This window comes from Ambystoma mexicanum, chromosome 12 (assembly GCF_040938575.1).
Source record: "Ambystoma mexicanum isolate Mex_15411 chromosome 12, UKY_AmexF1_1, whole genome shotgun sequence".
Lineage (NCBI taxonomy): Eukaryota > Metazoa > Chordata > Amphibia > Caudata > Ambystomatidae > Ambystoma > Ambystoma mexicanum.
This window is the reverse complement of record NC_090936.1, coordinates 1,172,349,073-1,172,370,290: the sequence shown is the minus strand read 5'-3', so window position 1 is coordinate 1,172,370,290 and position 21,218 is coordinate 1,172,349,073. Positions and strand designations below refer to the sequence as shown.

At 44.1% G+C, this 21,218-nt stretch overlaps 1 protein-coding gene across 2 annotated transcripts in view; it reads left to right on the top strand.

Annotated features, from left to right (window-relative positions):
* Positions 1-21,218, top strand: part of NR2C1 (nuclear receptor subfamily 2 group C member 1) — a 614,538-nt gene that overhangs the window by 458,730 nt on the left and 134,590 nt on the right. For both annotated transcript variants that reach the window (XM_069629809.1, XM_069629810.1), the window contains exon 11: positions 6,064-6,185. In XM_069629809.1, the coding sequence (XP_069485910.1) occupies positions 6,064-6,185 (122 nt within the window). The remainder of the gene's footprint in view (positions 1-6,063; positions 6,186-21,218) is intronic.

Genomic DNA, 21,218 nt, shown 5'->3' with positions numbered 1-21,218 from the left:
TGTTCTTCTTGAGCTTTGATTTTTAGACTTCTTTTTTGAATTTTGATTCTGTGATTCATTCTCATTAACAATATAATGTTTGCTGTTATTCCTTAAGTTCTCGATAGGATTATTTTCTGGGGAATCAGACAGATAGTTTGATGGAATCGGAGTCTCTGGATGACCAACCACCAGTTTCTCTCCTACTCCAGGGGTAGCTAATTCAGACAAGCCTAATGAACGCCTCCATTGTCGATTGAGACAGGGGCGAGTGGTCTAGATCAGCTAGCTGGACCTCCTTTATAACGGGCGTAACCTTGGGCACGGATGAATTCACAAAGTCCACCAAACTCTCCATTCTGTTATTAGTCACAGATAGTTGCTGATTCAACAGGGCCACATCACCCTGTAAAGTAATGAGAGCTGAAGTTTGGAAGCTGGTACCCTCCTTGATGGCATTGAGGTTATCCAACATAACTGAGTTCAGGGCTGATTTCAACCCAACCATCACTCACCCAGGCATCACTTTTTCCTGAAGAATCTGTTACCTGTTGGACATCCCTTATTGACTTTATTGACCCCTCGACAGAATCCCCTTCCGCCATATTGTTAGATGATAAGATGGGGCTCATTGGCAAGCCACTATTAATGCAGAAAGGCATGTTTTCGCGCCCAGGTTAATAGGCAAATTTTCCTGAGGCTTCCGCACAGAACGATTAGAACAGGGCCAAATGTAGAAACGCCTCAAAGATTTTTCCTTGCTCCTTCCAAAGCTTCTTCATCAAGCAGACTCCATCCTGACATGTAGGGAGACAGTCCTTTATCTTTCTTTTTATTGATGAGGAGGATAAAGTATATTCTTTACAATTTGTAAATAGGTGGCACGCCGCAGATGTAATGGGGTTAAACAATGGGATTCACGGTAGTGGGAACAGCTGGAGCCTATTGTGATTTTCTAGTCAAGCATGAAGAATTAGCAATCCAGCCCTAACTTCCTCAAAGTCCACCTCAATGGCCTTCAGGTCATCCCGATAAATTCCACTCCAAATTATACATGTAGGGTTTCCAAGTTTATGCTCCATGGTCAACCACAAAGTTCCCAACCTGTTCAGCTCACAATGGCTTTGAAGTCCAACTTGCACTCCAAACGGAACAATTTCCACCTATTAAAAAGTCATGTTGAGAGAGAGCCGAGACAGTAAATTCAAGGCAGTCTATGGCTAGCCAGACCACGGACCTAGTGACCCTGTGACTCTACTCAAGAAGATAGTAGCAGGACTCACCGGTCAGCAGGATAAGTCCAAATAGAAAATTCAGCTGCAGCGTTACTGTTGCTATCAACTACCAAAGACTGCACCAGACGGTCACTTCGACGATCAACTCAGCGTTGTAATGGTGTTTTTAGTGGAATGGCACCTCATTCTGCGAGCGGCACAGAACAGCGCAGAAAGACTGCTCTGGTTTCCTCTGCGCAAACAATCTCCTCATATGATGCTGTACAGCGGTTGTCAAATCTCAGTGACTGGCCACTTATTCCACGGACTGCCACAGATTGTCAATTCAGTGACCAGCGCTTGTTTCAGATGCTCTTTGACACTCTTGGCTTGCCACAGCGTGCATCTCACACAACTCATTCTGTGGTGTTCACCCTTTTCCACCACCTTGCTTTCACTTTAGTCATAAGTGCTCATCACTTGCTTTGCTCTCGTGCTGTATTCAAATATGCTCATCACATCTTTCATTTGGTTCAGTTTTAACTAATGCTTGTTGATCTCTCAAAATTACTTATACCACTTTGCATCTTGATCAGTCTTCAGAAACACTGAATTTGGCCTTGCATAGCCATTATAAAAGTTTTCAGATCGTTCGGCATTAAGATATGCCAGTTTCCAGCCCCCTGAGCGCCCCGGTATGAGTGCTCCCTTCTTTACTCTCACCGGTATGCTGCCGCTCCTCCGGGCGCCTCGATTCTGCTTCCATGCTTCTTTTCACTGCACCCTTTCCTTGTGGGTGCCACGGCGAGCAGCGCTTGCCATTCTCGAATCCTGCTGCACATAGTCCTGCTCTTCCTCAATTCAGCTGAGGCTACCAGCGGCCTGCAGTGATCGGGAGGCTTCGGTGTCCCACAGCTCCTGCTGTGGACACCAGGCAAGGAGGACAGCAGGCTTTTCGACCCACTCACGACCTGTGTTGGCTCTGGCGTGTCTCACTCCTGCTCAGCACGACTTCCCTCCAGCCGGTTCCTATCCAGCCCGCTGCGCTTCTGCAAGCTGTGTCCTTCACTCCAGGATGTTTGCCTCTAGGCTGTTTCTCCTTTTCCCTGGACGGTCACCTATTTTATACACCTGTGACTTGTTAAATGGTTGCAAGTCCTTCACTTCATTTGCTGTGTCGTGTGTATGAATGGAAGTGTGCATGACTCCCAGTTGCTTCCTCCTTGTCCCAGTCTTGAAGAGAAATGACTGTGTGACATTTTGGCTGGAAGGGGCCAAGACTGCTAATAGCCTATGAAGGCAGGGGGAGTGCAGAGTTAATTTTGACAAGGGAAAGGGGGAATACCATGTCTCACTCAAGACATCCCCTCCCCAAGTTCCCTCTACCCTGGTGATATCCCTCGCATATCCGCCCCCAGGGTCGGGATCCATGAGCATTGACCTTTCCTTGGCCACCTGAGAGGACCATAGGGGGGAAGAAGTGAGGATGCCCTTGGGTTCCTCAAAGTACAATAAAATAATAACGCTAATAAATAATCTCAAAAACACACATATACAATATAATCTCTAGGTAGTTAAAGATACCCTTTGTCTGGTAATGCATCAGAGTAGTGTACAATGAATGTCAACAGGGAAAACCTACCCTGATCTACGTTCCTGCTGTTTAAAGGGAAAGGGAGCAGATGCCAACTATCCTGATCACTCAGAGATACAGGTTGGAGCTGAAGCAAAGTTTCATGTGGGTTAAAAAGATCTGACCAATAGGAAGGAGCAAATGAATGCATACTTTAGAGTGTGATGCATATTAGGCAAAGCCAATGCAAGTTATGAAGATTAGGAGAAATGAGTGGCGGAGCATGATTCAAACCTCTGCTCACCCAATTAGTCACATGATGTTCTGTCTTGCCATTTCTATTGCCTTCCTGTCCGGGGTCTTGCCATAATGGTGAGTGCTGCAATCTACTGAATACCAGGTCAGCAGTAAAATATGCAGCTGTGAACCTTCCTGCTCACAAACTTGAATCGTTAATTCTATGTGTAATTGAAATGTGGTTTTTCTCTGGCCGACAGGCCACTAGAGCCTTTTACTGGCCACTCCCTCTTGCCCCCCCACAACCCCGTTCTCCCTCCCAGGTCTGATTCCCTTCATCCAAAACGACCATCCCCAAAGAAACAGACCTGTTGGGATGAGGCTTATTGTTCTCATCTTCATAAAATATCAAATTAAATCTGCTTAATTTCCTACTGCACCCTTGCTTCGAGGAGATAAATCATGAAATCTGTACAACACAGTTCAACTTTTTTAACTTGCAAAAATCCAAGCCTTCACTGGTTAGGTGAAGTTCAGCAGACCTCTCCATCCATGTACACCTCTCAAACATTTGGTCATCAGCCAACGTTGTCCCTTATGTGCAAAAGTATAGAAATCTCAGACTTTATTCAACCATTCTTCAAAAAGCTTGTGCAGCCGCACTCCCGTCCTATCAGCCCTTCATCTCAGCAATGGGGGTTTCCTCCTTCCAGGAGTATTCTGAAATAGAATTCAGTAATGTGCTAGAAAATAATCTGAAACGCTCCTGCTCGCCGGTAAATCCCTGAATAGCCCAACTCCTCAAGATCGATCTCTGTTAACTCTATCTTGCCAAGAACCTCCAATTGGTCACTCATTTATTCATGAATCCTCCCAAACTGCCTCAAACTCCTCTCCATGCTTACTTTGACTATCACCCTGATGGGAAGCGGACCAACTGAGCAACTTCAGCTACCGGGAAACCTAATACACTTTTGATAGCTTCTAGTTTGCGCCCGCCTTAGAATTCCACCATGTAATATGCACTCTACTCCCACCTTCAAAGACCTTCATTCGTCTCAGGAGGATATCTCAGCGGCAACGTGCTCGCCTTGGAAGGAAGATGACACAGAGCAACACAGGTTTGATCCCCAGGTCAGCGCTTAGAAACCTCTGGGCATTAAGCACGTTATAAATAACCTATCATATCATATTCATGCATGCAGTTGGGCCCAAGCTCCTTTTTTCTAGAACCCTTCTCTGCGTTGGGCACCATTGAGGGCAACAACAATGCACAACAGACAATTGCTGGTTTTCATGTCTCTGCCCTTGTCTGCATGTCCTCCTTGAAGGCTGACCTCTCCCAAGTCCTCTTACTAACCACCTTCATCTGCAGTCAGTCGCTTTTGCAGGGTTTCACACACTCCTCAACTGTGTGCAGGTTGTACTTTTGACCTCTAGCATATGCTATTAGATTGTTTGCCCTAACATTTTTGTGTGCCTATGTTAATCAACTTCTGCTGAGACTGAACAAAAATGGATCCTTCTCAGCCACTACCCTTAGCCCTTGCTAATCATTGGTGGATGACAGAATGAAGAAAGATTTGCTGAAATGAAGCCCACTAAAACAGAAATCATCATCACCATCATCCTCTTCAGTGATCACTGGAACAAGACCCTTCCATCGTCTGCTACTCTATAACCTGTGTTTGTGACACTTGCTACCTTCTCAACCACGTTCTGGCAGTGATTAACTACTTCCCCCCACAGAAAATAACCTAAAGAGGCTTTTTTTTCTTACTCCCACAGGAGGTGCCAGTGGTGGCCTATTGGGTCTCAATGATTCTTGCAACAGCCTCGGTCTTCACATCCGACTCGACAATCTGTGCAAAATGTGGCATCTTGCCTCCTTGCTTGTATTAACTATCAGAATCATTTATTTCAACCTCTTCAGTTTTGCTGTTTCTGATTAATGATTTTGCAACTGACGAGGGTGTGTGCATCGGATAATTTATGTCAGTTAATTGGAACCTTACTGCATGTGATCTATGAAACTAATGTAGCAAAGATCCGCTCCCCAGCATAGTATGCAGAGGTTCCCAAAGAACTATTGAGTCACCCTAAATTTTGATGAAAGTTTGTTAACCACAACTTGTCCTTTTTCAGTATTCTGCCAGCATCTGCTCTATTAAGTTACAGAACACTTACTAATCTAATAAATTTGATAAGTTAGATCAGCATTAAAAAAAGTACCTTGTTAACTGTTAGAGATTTTCGAAATAATTTTTGATTCGAAAGTTTTCCTTCATTTTTTTTGTTCCTGCTGTACTTACCCTACTTACCTAGCAGTGCGCCATATGAGTCTCAGTACCGTAACATACTGGCAATGCCTAAACATGCAGATCATTTAAGAAGGCTAAAAGTGTTTTCATACCATTGAACATACTGTGCCTAATTGAAAATGTCCAATAAAAAATGTGAAATAATAGACTATGTTCAACCCCCGCCTCCGTAAAAAGCGTGAAAAATATTTTGGCTCTTTTAACATTGACATTATGACATACAACTGCAGCTGTTGGAGCACTTCACACCCCCACGGCCTACCTTGAGAGGAGTGCAATATACTGTATGGAGACCCTGAGAATCCGACTGTTTCTTGACAACAGGGTATTGGAACCAGCCAGTCCAGCAGGACAGCTTCGGGAGGAGACCTTAGGGGCAACGCGCTCGCCTTGGAAGCAAGACGACGCGGAGCAACACAGGTTTGATCCCCGGTCCGCGCTTAGAAACCTCTGGGTATTAAGCGTGCTATAAATAACCAATTCCAATTACTACATGACCACTCCTAAACTATTTACCAGTTCGGCTATAAAAGTGGCATTGCAATATTGTGATTTTCTTAAGGTGATGACAGGGGGTACACTCAACCTCGAATGAACTGTGAATGTCTTAATGTTGCTTGCTACACCTTTTGGCAACAAATCTCATGCCATCTCGAAAGTATGTCTTCCTGGAAAATGTTTTCTTGCATTTGTATGAAAAATCAGTAAGCAGCATAACATGAAGATTTTTTTGTTGTAGCTCACTATGCCATCGCCTATGCCTGAATACTTGAACGTCCATTACATCTGTGAGTCGGCCTCAAGGTTGCTCTTCCTATCTATGCACTGGGCCCGCTCAATCCCTTGTTTCCAGGTGCTCGGGTGAGTATTTGGGAAGCTTTTTATGGAATGAAGGAGGTGGATTTTTCTTTGTGAAACACATGCATGTATACACAGCTTGCTCAGTCGTTCAAAGTGAATGGAGCTTTATATATGTAGCCCAGTGCACATATTACAGGTTTGCTTATAAGCGAGATTGCGATGCCTACCCCCCTGCATTGAACACTAGACTCTTTAAGCAACACAGAGTAAGGCCTTTGGGTGTAAAGTAACTGTAGACTGCAAAGGTTCTCTAGTCACTTTTAAATCTGAAATTATCTTCTCTGCACCTCAAATTGTCCAAGAGAAATGTTTTTCTGTTGGGGTCTCTTCCTACTCACTCTCCAAATAGTCCCCTCATGACCACATGCTTCACACTTAGATAGGCTGGTCTGGCCTACATCATTTGGGCATGAGGCGGTAGTGCTTTTTTTCACCTTGTCTTTTTTTCAGGCTTGGTGAGTTTGGGTCTGTGTTACACGCTTGCACAAAAGATATTTTAAAGCAGTAGCATCGTTCACTCAGCACCTGACTGGTGCAGACCTTTTTCCCTTGCCTCAAGAGATGTGTTTGTAGTTTATCAATCTTCCTAAACTGATAATTGTTTTTGGTTCTCGATGTAAGAAATTGGGTTGCCCCGGATAACTACTTTGCTGCTTCGACATCAAATCATGGAGTGATCTTGTTTGCTGAATGTCAATTGTAGGCTATATAGAGCGCATCACAAACAGGATTGCCCATGCAATAAAATGGGCAGTCTAATTACTTAGCTTCAGGTTAATTGTTTTATCGATCATGGAAGGATGAATGGCTGAAGATGTCCCATTGGTATTCCTTGATCTCTCCTGCAGATGCTCCACTGGGCAGGTCCTCTGCCACTGACATTTTGTCTGGCTGCATCACTCATTTCCCCTGTAGTTTGTGACTGCCTGAATTTAGTGACTTAACCTCACACATATATAAATTGCATAAGGATTTTCTCTGTCCGACTTCCAAATAGATACTGTTTTGGTCTGATGGTATTCTTTATAACTCTTATGTGCTGTCCTCTTTCCTCCATTAACGGGCTTAATTTTAGAGTGGGACAAGGGTGTTTGTACCCCCCAACATTTGTTGCACACCATTTTGTCCCCCTCATTTAGCCACTTACAATTAGATGTCATACCCCCCCACCACATTTTCAATAAAGTTACTCCACTGCCTCCATACTTCTGGAATGTCCTAAGACAGGTGTCTGCAAACTTTGGCTCTCCAGATGTTTGGATTGCAACTCCCATCAGCCCTAGACGGCATAGTCCATGGTGAGGGTGCATGGGAAATGTAGTTCAAAATATCCGGAGAGCCACAGATTTCAGGCCCCTGTGCTAAGGAATGGGGAAAGGAGCAGAGTGTGTTGCAAGCAGCAGTAAATTAGAACTTTCTAGTCGTTAAGGAGATGTATCATGTGTAAGCTTCATCCCCTCTCCTAGTGAGACCCCCAGTACTCTTTGCTGGACTTCTGGACCTGTTTCGGAAACCCTGAATGAGTGGAGCCTTTTTCCACTCTTTCGTTCTTATGAGCTCTGTCTTTTGGAACTCTATTCTTTGTATTTTACCTGTCTGATGGAATCTCTTTTCCTCCATAACATAGGCATCTATATTTTACTACTGCAGCGCACAGCTCCCTATGGGCAGTGTTGCAGGGGACCCTTAGGGTCCTCCTTTGAGATTATTTTTCTTTATCCTAGAGTAAATACAGTTCTTAAGGAAGGATAGAGAGATGCTTAAAATCTCTCCAAAAATGTTCTAGTCTGAGAGATTAGCACACACAACCTTATGTAGAATGCCAAAGGGATACCTAGTATCCCCCTTCTCTCTGTTCCTGTGACCTTTTAGTCACCTAGACAATCTCCTAGTTATGGCTAGCGGCAATGGATGTGTTCTACCAACTATCGTGTGATTTTTCTTCCGCAGGCTATGTCGATAGCCATGGTAGTGCACAATAGGGGCGCCCAAGTACTAACTTGGGGCATTCCTCCTTTTTTGCCATTACTAGCATGGTTGTTCTTTGTTAGCCCTTCTACCACTCTAGGAGGGGGAGGCTGGTGTGTGTGTTTTACCTTTGGTGGGAACCCTTGGGTGTCACCGACTAGGCACCAGAGTGTATGGGCAGGCAGGAAGTGGGGTATGATTTTTCCACCCCATGTTCTTTGTCTGCCAGAGTGCCTTAATGGGACCAGCTCCCACTTGGGGTCTGGCAGTCCTGAAAGGACAGCCAAACGCCCCTTTCTGTAAATTGCGGAGGAAAATGTCAGTGGAGTGCTGAAACCGTATAAAAGGTGAGACTACTGGTGTGAAAAGCAAGTGGACTACTGCAAGCTGAAGTAATCAAAGAAGACGACAACAACCAGAGACGCCTGCAGACCCTTTGCAACATCGTGAAGCGACCACTGTTGTCCTGACCCCGTTTTCTGTGCGACGGAGGCACTTCAAAGAGCACTCCTTTCCTTTGACTAGTGGGAACAACCAGTGCCAAGACAAACTTTGATTTGAGCCATCTCCCGAGATCCCGCGAGTTTCCAGAGCTGCGCGAACCCAATTTCAGGAGACCTGATGCCCATTTCGAGTGCATCGTCATGGAAAGGCCAAATCCATCCAGGTGTTTGCTTAGCCCTCAAGAACACTCCAGAGACTCCCATCCAACTCGACCAGACCCCCTCATCAGTGTGGGACTGCAGGAACCAAAGTAGATTGGTGCTGCAGAAAAGGCGCCAAAACCGCAGAGTGACCAAAGAAGTTGATGAAAGCTGTGCCAGAAGTCCTCGCTCGTGACTGCTGCTGGGGATCCCGTCCATTGTCCTGCCTTTTGTTATTAGACCAAGGAACTGAGGTTGGGTCCAGAGCTGCAACAACTCGGAGCATCCACCACAAACGTTTTCTTCAAAACTAAGGTACTATGCGGAAAAAAGTGTTGCTTACCTTATTCCAGAAAGTCACTCCAGAGCGTTAGGAGTGCAAGTAGAGGTGTTCAGGGCAATCCCATATTACCTCTGACTCAACCTGCTGCTGCTTGTATCCCTTTAGTGAGTCCTTTAACAGGGTCTCCAACGTTGGTTAAGCCTTCTTGTATCTTCTTCCCTAGAGACTAGAAAGTATCCTCGAACTTTTAACCTCTTCGAACTGCCTTTTAGCTAGGGTTGCATCTATGACTTTAAAAGACTTGCTGTGCAAGGAAACCACCTCTAGATTCTGAAGCTCTGCTAGGATAATGCTAACTGTTTTCCTCCCCAAAAATCACTATCTTATATGTGTATGCGGAGTAAACACAGTTATCGTATTACTATGTAGGTGCGCGGTATTACCGATAGTACGGCCGACCTGTCAAACTTGTTACATTTGTGCACGTTCATCAACTACCAACTAAGAAGTGGCCTTTTGAAAGTATTGTAAAGTCTACCTGTCTGTATTGGTTTATTGTGCTAAGTATTTAACAGTGACTCTTGTGTAAATATAATATATATTTTAATATAAATGTATGTGTAAGTGTTTCTTTGTGCATTACGAACTAGGTGCAGTGTACTTACCTACAGCTCACATCTTCCTCTTAAGATAAGCCTGACTGCTCTGTCTCTCTACCAAGGTCTGAGTAGTATAGACTTGACGCTAAGAGTTAGGGGATCTGCAAACCACTGGGATAGCTTACTAAAGTCTTACCTCCAAGTGGGACTTTAGAAAAACTCCCTTAACACTAGTACTTGCACGCAATTCATGAAAATGATCGGTGTGGAGAGGGGTTCAAGCAGGTCTCTGACAGAAGAACCAAATAGGTGGCTCAGCAAGTCGATTTCAAGGGTGTTGGATATCAGATTAGGTATGGCATCAATGTCTCTGGCTACTAGGGATTGACCAAAGGAAAGTGTGTTCTTGATTTGGAACAATCTAAGTAGCTATTGAAGGAAGGCACTAGCTGTAGTAAATGTCAGGCTCCTTTCTCAAAATATTGATTCTCTGGGTCATGGCCCTAAGGACAGTCTCACTGATGTAATGCTGAGCATGCTTTTTGACTCCGAAAACACACTGGAGTATAGCACCCAGCTTACACTGCTCCTCGGATATCTTGGCCTGCTCACTTTCTTGGCTCTGTATCTCATGGGTGGTGATTTTATATTCCTTATATACTGTGGCGACCTGAAATCTTGGTGCAGTTTTGCACATGGATTTCAATGGGTGAGGATTGTGAGATGCCTATTATATGAGCAAAATGGGCTGGGATGAGTTGCACTCTGGAGAAATATTGACCATTGGAATCAGAAAACTTTACACAGAGTGGAGACCTTGAGCCCATGAGCAGAGGAAAGAAACAATAGGCTGTGTGCCATGTGTGCCATCCAGCGATATTTTATGTCCACCTGCTTTAGTGAGCACTGAGCTCTGGTGATTGGACCCATTAAGATTTTTATTTTTTATTTTAAAGGTATTCACCTGCTTTAGCATAAAACCCTGAGGTATGAAGCAAGTTTTAAACCGGTTCTGAAACATGTTGATTTAAACAGATGGATTGAGTATAAACATGAGGTGAGTGAAGTGAGTATACGAGTAGCTTTTTAACCATGGAAATAGATGCTTTGCAGCCCATCGTTAAATTCAAAAGGTCATCAAGCAAACATGGGGTTTCCATTACACCTAAGGACATGTATGTAGGTAATGAGGCAAACACCCTTTAGGTAGGTGATGAATAGACTCTCAATTAAAGGTCAGATCCCCTAATCAAATAAACAAGAGCCTCCCTAGAAGTTATAGCCTATATAAAATGTTAGTGCAACTTTTCAGGTTAAACACAGGGTTGTCGTCCTCCAGGCATCAAGGGCCAGAAACATATGATATTTTCAGGATATCCCTCATTTGCATACAATTATTCTAATTGCATTCAAATGATTATCATGCATATTAATGAGGTATAGGTCTTATAGCTTAAGGTGCAGGCAATGGTCCACCTTTATACAGCGAATCCTTGTTGGGTATATTTGTTGTGGCAAGAAAAATGTGTCGCCAAATATGTCCCAATATTGTGTCTGCACAATACTCTTAATAAACTGTTTACTCAAAAGAGGATCATGACATTTTCGCCACCTCTTATCCTTCAAAAAGGTCACTTCATATCATAGTGATATAAGCTCTTTAATTCAGTTGTATAGTGTCAATGCAATCAAAATATACGATTCATTTTATCACATATATTCCAATTTGATAGCTTGTTGGTTGTATCCAATTTTTTCAGTTTGATAACTGATTCAAATTTTAACTTTTATTTTCATTGCATATAAATGTTTTATATCTTGAAGTGGTATTATTTTATCCTCAACACATGTTACGCCACTGTCTCGAGTGGGTCATCAGGAGATTTAATTCAGTCTCTAATTTTAAGTATCTAAATAAACAAAAAGAAAAACTTAAATATTTGATATCAAGAGGACTCAACATGAAAATATAAAATGTTCCTGCTAAGACAGAAGTTGACAAAGATCTCTTGAGATATTTTCAGCAACCAATAGGTATTTTACATCCTCCCTGTGAGGGGTCAGAAATGAGAGCCGGACACAAGGTTGGCATGATTTCACAAAAGATGTGTATTAAAAGAAAAAGGGTTGGGAAAATGCCTATGTCCCTATGCTAAAGAGGAGTTTCCCTACCTATAAAACAAAAACTAAGGCTCTGTCTGTGTCAGATTGTCAATAACTGAACAAACTGTCCTTGTGTCCAAAATGTCCCAGCCTGACCCTCAAACTATAAACCAGCCCTTCAAACTGTGGCGCGCGCCCACCCAAGGGGGGGTGCGGCCGCATCCCAGGGGGCGGGGGGCGCGAGAGTCCAGCATGACATTTTATTTTTTTTGTTTAGATTGGAGGAAATGGGCAGGGGCGGCTCACGTGGTCGGACTGGACCATAAAACTGTTGCGGGCACCAATGAAAAAGTGGCCCACAGTTGCAAATGGATATTCATTCCTTTAGTCACTGACTGTTTGAATAGTACCCAAGGGGGTGATTTTGTTAAAATGTAAGCAAATTGTGATATTTAAAGAATATTTATTCAGCAACAATGGTCAAAACTACTAGCTGCATAGCGAAGTAACTCATCAAACTGGCCCACATTGGCCAAAATGTTTTGAGTGGCCTACACTAGCATTTTGCATTTCTGTTATGGACATTTCCCTATATTCCAGTCCGAACCTGGCAGCTCATCCATAATGGGTGACGGGGCGTCCAGCCAGTGGCCACCTCACCCATTATCGAGGAGCCAGCCCTGTGAAACACTGAGCACTCCCTCTGCTGCTTTTTCCAGCTGAGGGAGTGCTCTTGGGCTGGCGGAACTGTCAAAGGGAAACACTGTTTCTCTTTTCAGGTCCCCAGCCGCACATGCTCCCTGAGCCATGCAAGGCTGGGGGCGTTTTGCTTCGCAAGCCTTGCATAGCTCATTGGAAATGCTGGCTGGGACACTGCATGTCTGTATGTGCGAGGGGGCGGCTCCTGAAAAAATGGAAGGAAAACCCCCCAAAACCGCCTTGATTGGTTGCTATGGCATTTTTGTGGGAAATATTTATGCCCTCCACTTAAATTCACCAGCTCCCAATGGCCCTCGGACTGTGTTGGGAAGCGGGAGCACTGGGATAGTGGTGGGAACAGGGTGGGGAGAGCCCAGGGACTGGGTAGGAGTGGGGATGAGGGAGCTCAGCGATTGGGATGGGGAGCAGGTGGCGGAGCCCAGGGACTATACTGGGAGTAGGGTGTGGTGACGGCGCGCAATAGTTCATAGCCATTTGTACATACTGTCCATTTGGCATTTTTGGGGGAGTCCGGCATGCCCAAATTTTGCTCAGGGGGGACCCAGGCCAAAAAAGTTTGAACACCACTGCTATAAACTAATGACAATGTGTAAGGGAAAAGATCTTCAATTGGCCAAAAAGTGTTCACAACTAAAATAAGTATAATTCCAACAGAAATGTTCTCCAAGGCAGGAGCCTTTGGTTCCAGAGGGTGGATCCCTTACGCTTGATTCTCAATTGTAAGAAGAATAGTCACTTGTGTAAACAGTTCCTTGATATCGTGTTTGAACTCACAAGATTCCTGTTTTGGCAACTAAGTCTTTAACAGTCTTTCTTTAATGCACTTTTCTATGTGGTCTGGATAGCAATGTCTTTTCTTTAACATCAAACTTTCCAGATTTCAATGAATAAACACAATCTTTCCTTTATTATTTCTTGGGACTTGCAAATGGCCTGGTGTACTTTCCTGCCAATTCTTCACTTAGGAGTTTCACTTGCCTGGTGTACTCCTCTGCCAGGATTTTTATATTTATATCAGTTGCTTGCTGTCTTGGTTGTCAGGATTTCCCATGTAGATTTCATTCTCCTGGTGTCTTAGGTTCACCAGGACTTCAGTTGCTTTAATCGCCTGATGTCATGTACTTCACTCGTCTTTCTTTACCAGGACTTTCTTATATACTTTACTCGCCTGGTATCTTGCTTTACCAGGACTTTATCACATGATTCTGTATCATAAATATTGCTGCTATGGCCCTCGGGTTGATACATATACTTGTGGTCATGTTTCTTGAAGTTTGGCCCACATTTAAATTTCAGATATTCACAGTTCATTGGGGTTTGCCTTTTGGTATGTAGATAAGCCTTTTGTCGTATTCACAAAGTTACTATGTTCCACGCGCTGTTGGCGGGGTTGCCGGAACACCCCGTGCTCCCTACTAGCTTCGGGTAGACTCGCTGGATTTCTCCAGCCTCCCCCGTCGGGTTCTTGCTTCCGCTGCATCCTGCTGTCACCCGCTTTCCAATCTGGAGGCTGTAGATGTTGTTCTGGTGCCCTCGTGGCTCTGCGATTGCAAGTCTGCTTCCCTTCATGATCCAAAATGGAGAACGCCAGCTCCACGACTCGCTGAGCACCCAGGACCTTCCTCGCGGCTCCCAGCTGCTCCACTGCCCTGCAGTCTCTGCTTCAGCCTCCCTCCCATGGCGGTCTCTTCTGCTCTGCCATACCGATACGTACTGTTCGTGAGCTCTTGAACAGACAGGAACCAACGTTGCCTCCTTCCCTGTCTCTCTGAACAGTATAATCGTTAGGCTTAAATGTCCTGCATGCAGGTGCTTTAGAAAAACTAGACTGTTCATTGCAGTTCAAGTTCTTGGTACATGGTTCCAACTCCTACATCTTCCTCGTCTCAGCACTTGGAGAATTTTGGGAGTTGAAGTTCCTAGATGTTAAACATATTGTATTGGAATAGTTCTGTTTCCTGGTTTTACAACACGGAGCATTGGAAAGAAAAGGGTGTTATGTTGGAGCAGTGAGAGTTAGTGTCATGGTTGTTTGTCTATAAAAACAAGAGGGCACACTTCTCGACCAGTAGCAACACATGTCTAACAGTATGCCATGAGGGTCTGGGGCATCTGAGGGTCTTCCTCATGGAAAAGGGTCTTGGGTCTCTTCCTCATGGGAAACGGGGAGATACCCTATCTCGTCCAATGAAGTCATGACCTCTCCCCGGCACAAGGATTCAGTTCCATTACCAGCATCAGGGCCTTCTGTGCCAAAGTCTCTTTATTTATCTAAGTCTTTTGATTCAGGGGGCCTGATGTACCAAAACACAAAGTTCCTTTCCACTTATAAGTATTCAATTTAGGTGATTCACCCTGGATCCCCCTCAGCCGGGCTCAGATCCCTTTTATATCACGCTTGTTACTGTGGATCCCCATCTTCCGGGCTCATATCCACCTTTTTTTACAATGTTCAAAGAATATTCCTTCTCGGGTGACTCGCGGTTCACCCCAGATCTCACTCAGCCTGGCTCAGATCCTTCCTCTCACACAATTAGTCTCCCTCAGCCGGGCTCGGACCAATTTCAGTTTGCAGTAAACTATCGAAGACTCGAATGTGCACAGAGTTTCGCTTGACCCGTTGCATTACCACTTTGATCTCAAAATTCCCTTTTCACAGTTGCCAACCAGTTGGATACCTAACAGAGACCTTCGAATGAGCACCTACGTGGCGCCAGACCACTCTGTCTATGGTATCTTTTGTTGGCCTCCAAAGTTCAACAAAAGATACCATAGACAAGTTTTCAATTATGTTTGCGTCATTCATCACATACATTTCACACACTGTTCTCTAGATTTTTTCATACATCATTGCCACTTACAACCTTGGTTCTTACACAGGCTAGTCTGGTATCAGTCTCTCCGACTCACCAACTGTGCTGTCTTTACTGGCCCTGCTTTGTTGTAGGAGCCAAGGATGGTACTACAGCGGCAAATGCTCCTTCCCGCCTTGGTTATCGACGCGGGAGAGCTCTTGGTACCTCCGACACACAATGCAGGTTTCTACAGCTTTAGTCCCAGGTCTTAGGTTTCTTATTTTCCAAGGCTCACAAAAGTAACGGTCTGAAAAGGTCAAGGCCACTTCCCTCGTTGCAACCCTTTCTGGTCTTGCCGTCTTTCTCCTTGTATCAAACTGCCATCTTGGAACTGCTGCCACTTTGTGTGCTTTGCCTTGCACAGTGTGTGCTTTCGTGCTCCGCTTTTTATCCATGTGAAGAGGTTTGATGGAAGTCAGGTGTGTGTAATGATCAGTAATTGCCTGACCTTATCTGACCATTGTATTGGGACATGTTGGGTATATGACTCTGGTGTTAGTCAATTTTTGCTCATGGTGAGCTGTCCGTGAGAGAGTGTTTGTGTCGGGAAAGGGGGGTGGGGGGGAGGCGGATGTTGAGGTCCTAAGTATCCTACCTGGTAGTATGGGGAAAAGATGTTACATGGAAGGGGATACCACTTCTCACCATCCAGTGTCCCACTCCCCGTAGACGCCCTGCTCCCCCAGCCAGGTGATTCTCCTGGACTGGTCCACCCCCAGGAACTGGATCTAAAAGAGATGGCTGTGTCCTGGCCACCTGGATGACAGATCCCCGGCAACTAGCGGGTGAGACACCTTCAGGTTTCTCACAGGCACCCTTGAGCTAGACTTTGGCAGGCCAGTCTGCCTCTTCACCAACTTTCATGCCATTCAGAACACAGCAAGTCTTCCCACCAGTGCCTGACAATTCAAGGGCTTCACCCCAAATTACACAATGATCCTGGCTACCGCAAAATACAGATCACTCTTTAATTTCTTTGCTGTCTCCCGGGCACCTCTTGCTAAATGTCCCACAATCTTGCAAAATAAATTAAAATTGAATTCACTCTTCCAAACCTACTATTAGGAACAGATTTCACTTTTGGCAACTTTCACCTCATAGTTTCTATGGACTACCAATCTTTTTGCTTTGGTTTTGAGCCTGTTATGACTTTTTTGAGGGGAGGAAAAGCCTTCAGCTTCCCTTCCCTGCCTACTTTTATATGTGCCTAAAGACAAACTGGTGGCAGCAATTATATTTTTACAATTTTTGTTATTTCTAGTGTGCACATTCGTGTTTACCGTATATAGCTACTAAACTTGGCTAGTGCCCTAAAATGGCCACAACACAAGATGTTTGCTTGTTCTTTGGCCATATTGTTTTGGCCTTCTTCCTGCCTTGCCAGGTCAGGAAATCCCTTATAAGGTCATGCACTTGTCCGGGAAAGCTGCACCTTTCGTGTGCTAGTGATGCTTTTGTCTGTTTCTGGCGCGGGAATGGGGTTGGATTTTCTGGTGCCACTACACATCCGTGTTGCCTGTGAGTCTAGGTGTGGGGCATGAGTGAACCATTAGTTGTCCCCGATTGGTCAACTACTGGCTGTTTGAATGATGCAGATCCTTACGATTGATGAGCATTGGATTTTGGATAAGAGGCCTCCTCTTGCAGCCATTTCTTCAGATCAGCGTTGGAGCCAAGAATCCCACGTAGAAGAGCAGCCGACTGAAGATCCGAAGAAGACTCCGAAGAGGCCCAGCATCCCTTCCTGCATCGGGCCCAGTGAAGCCCTGTTGGACTACCTGAACTGCGAAGGACATGTGTGATGCTTCAACCTGAGTGGTGGTACCAACCAGTCTGTTCTCAAGGATCCAGCTGTCCTGAGCCTTGGGAGGAGTCCCTGGACCACTCAGTGGACTGTACAGCTCGCTAGTGGACTACATCGCTAGAAATGTTGCCGTTCTGCACTTGTAGCCAGAGGTTTGGTGGTTGCCAGCTCGTGTATCTCGCCTTCCTGCAGAATTTCAGCCTCAAGGGATCCTGTCCTGGAAGGACTTCTCCGACTGTAAGAGACTCCTGCCATCATCTGTGTGCGGACGCCATCACTGGATCGCTCCTAACCTTTCCTCCCTGTCCTGTGAAGTGTCCTGAAGAGGGCAGTATCAGTGATTCTTTCATTTCTTCATGGCCAAGAATTGCACTCTGCTCCTGGATCAGACCGAAAGAATCATTGCACCCGCAGTTCCTGGGCACCCCACATTGTAATCAACGGCAGTCGTACCAGAGTAATAAAACCTAAAAGAGAACACATTTTACTTACCTAGAAACTTTATTGCATCTCTGTTAGGACTGGATTGCTATGCTCTGGCCTGGTGGACAGAGGTCAACCTAGTTGGTGAACAGGGACCACTCTGGGAGCTGTAGCCACACCAATCAAGTGAGACTACTACGTCTCAGGAAAGGATAAGCCTGGTCAAGGGTCCACAATGAAGTCCACAAGTTAAGTAATCAAATATTACAATTATAGACGAGTAGTTATAGAACACTGTGAAAACATTCAGATACATTCCCACTGTGCATGTATCTAAATGTTGCATGCATGATTGCATGTAATTTATTGAACTGAAGATCAGCCTAACACATGTTTCGAGCCACTGTTGTTCTTCTGAGGCTAAATTGGTACGTCACAAATAATTCATTTAACAAATACATCAATGCATTGACATAAAGCAACTGCACAAACCAGAGGCAGGAGAGGACGGTTATACAAAAATCCCATTGTCCCATACCAAAAACATGTATGTATGTACAACAAATTAATGTTACATTTTTTCCAGTGAAATGTATTACCATCAATTGCACAATTCAAAAAATATACCATTCCATAAAAGACAATCACATAAAACATACAAACCTATAAATAGAAAAGAGGCAATAAAAAGAAAACCTGTGATTATTAATATCCTGAATTTCATTAAGGGCATGGTTGTTTTGGTGTCACATCAAATCTGTCAAATCAAGCAATATAGAGGCTAATGTACCTTGTGTGCTCTTCTGTTCTTGGATGTATCTATATAGAAATAATAGTAATGATAGTGATACTCAAAGTGCGTAATTCAACATGACTGCAAAAATATGTCAAACGAAAACCACAATTCTTCTACAAATTCATTACACCTCCAAACTGACATCTAATAGGATGCCAAACCAATCATAATAACTGTATGTGCATACTAACACTTACCAATTGGCGTTTACCGTTATGGTATTCCTGTATTGCTTAATCTCTGAAAATAAATATGTATGTATATATTTATCCTTAACTCCAAATATTACAAATCTGATTCATACTGCAGTAAGGGTGAAACACCACACATAAATGATATACTGAATGATAAATTACCTATAACTTCGCAATTGCGGTTGCCCGTGTATCTGATGGACGCCACAATCATTCCCCAGAAAGTGAAATTGACATCAGATTGAAAAATTCAAAACGGCCGATCATCGCACACAGCGACCGATGAGAGGTGAAATGGGGAAAGATTTGTTAATATCACTGAAGCGCCATTCTATCTATTATCATTCCATTGCAATGCTGGGCAACTTCCAGGGACTGTGTCCGAAGAGGCTTCCTTTAGCTGGCCTTTCGGCGAATTAAAGCGTTGTCGGGGAGCCGCAACGCTGTTACTAGCCGGCATATATCCAATCCGCAAAGCGTAGCCCGTTAATGCTACACCCATAGCTAAGGCTTCAATGTCGGTTATCTTGGTTGGGGTTAGACTGTTTAAATCTACTATACATGATTATATTAAATTTAGTAAAATGGAATGTTTATTCATAATGTATGGACGCCATCTGTCCTCAGAGTCCCGTAGTTAGAATACCAGCACTCCTTATGCGGGCTAGTCACTCAATTTGGAAGGTAATTCTACATATCTAATGCCAACCGTGTTCCGTGCATTTTAAAGCCGTCTCTACCTGCCCTTATTTGAGTATGCATGTGAGCCCTTACCCATTACAATAGGTATTAGAATTGTATTGGGCTGTTACCAAGGTTCAGTTTGCGTGTCACACAATTATCTTTCATCTGTGGCGCTTCTTGGGATCTGAGATTCATTGCCAGTCCAAAAATGATCATAATTAGAAATTCTAGAGACACTGGCACTGGTTCCTAAAATGACAGTAGCACCCGTTCATTAACCGTTGGTGCCTGCTAAGTAATACTTGAGAATCTGGTTTCCCAATTCTTGTAAATGATCAGTGGGTTCACGTTCTAACCAACTGTCAGTGTGCTACATGTTTGCTGATTATTAATATGTGAAAAAACAATCAAAGCATGAAATGAATGTGCTCATTGGTGGAGACTAATTCCAAGGCAACAGCCTACATGGAAGAATAAAATGGAGGGGGGGGGGGGATTCATAAAAATACCAAACATTTGTGGTCATTGAGTCCGATGGGACTGTCCTGTATTGGCAGATAAGCCTAGCTTCCAAATGCCTCAATTTCACTTCAAGGTTCCCCCTCTTTGTGGTAATGCCACCTTTGCCATCCCCACAAACTTACCATCCTTCTTATTATCCAATTGATGGACTTTTGCCAATGTATGGCTAACTGGTATTTTACCTCTTGGTTAGCTATTGTCGATGGATGTTCTTTGATTCTGATCTTCAAGGGTCTAATCGTACTCCCAATATAATGTAAACCACACACACAATGCAGTAGTAGACTACAAATTTTGAATTGCAATTGATGAATGAATCTACATAGTAGTTTCCCAACATTGCAAAATCAACAGTTCTGGTTTCCAAAGCGTAAATACACACGGAGCAACCCACACATTTGTGAAATCCATTATTCTGTGCCTGGTGTAGCCATGTTGGACTGCTCTTGTGGTTAGACATGAAAGGAGGACGCAATATATTCTTCAATGTACATGCCTTACTGTATATAAAACTTGGGTTAGGGTCTAACCACCTGCTTAAATCTTTATCCAACTGGAGTAAGTGCCAGTGCCTCTTAATAACCGAGAGTCTTCTCTGCTACATTCCTAGGTATAAAACACTACATTTATTTATGAACTAACAAACACTATAAAAATTATTATAAGCAGGTAGTAATATCACACAAACTAATGATAAAATATTTATATACAAGCCCAGTAGCCAGTGTAATAAACCCACAACACTGAAAGGAAAGGTATGATTAGATTAGCAATGGCAGTCCACGAGATTACAACCCTAACTCTAGAAGTCCAACCCTAAGTTGACCGGGGCCTGGCCCTGAAAGTTCATTTCTATTTGTGTAAGGCAGGGAAAAGTTAGGTGTCTATTCTAGTGAATAAAACTGTCCCTAGCTTTGAGGGCTTGTGCAAACAAGCAAGGGCAAAGCCAAACTATTGCAATAATTAGTACCACTTTTAAAGGGGGGAGGGGTTGTGGATACCGTTAAGTACAACTGTAACTCACCCCTCATACTCTGTTTTCTCTTGGTACTTGGTAGGTCTTCAGAGGGTCGCCTGGGGTCTTGTTTATTTGAGACCTCTGTGCCCAGGAGTTGCAGGATCGAGTTAATCTCCGGTCAGCCACAGATGCTGGTGCAATGTGTTCCAATTGAAGAATGCAGCTCACTCTGGTGCAGGACTCCTCTCGGTACATCACTGGATGCAGGAAAGCAGTTTCTGGCAATTGGCACCGTTGCAGGGTGATAGGAAAGCACACACTTTTCCTGGTCGATGTCAGCCTCATACCCTGGGTCCCTTGGATGCTGGAACGCAGAGATGGCCTCTTTAGGACAAGCTGACAGTCCCCAAAGTTAATGGCTCAAACACGGAATGGTGATGTCTGCAGCGCGGTAGCCCAAACCTCGAGCTGGATAGCCGC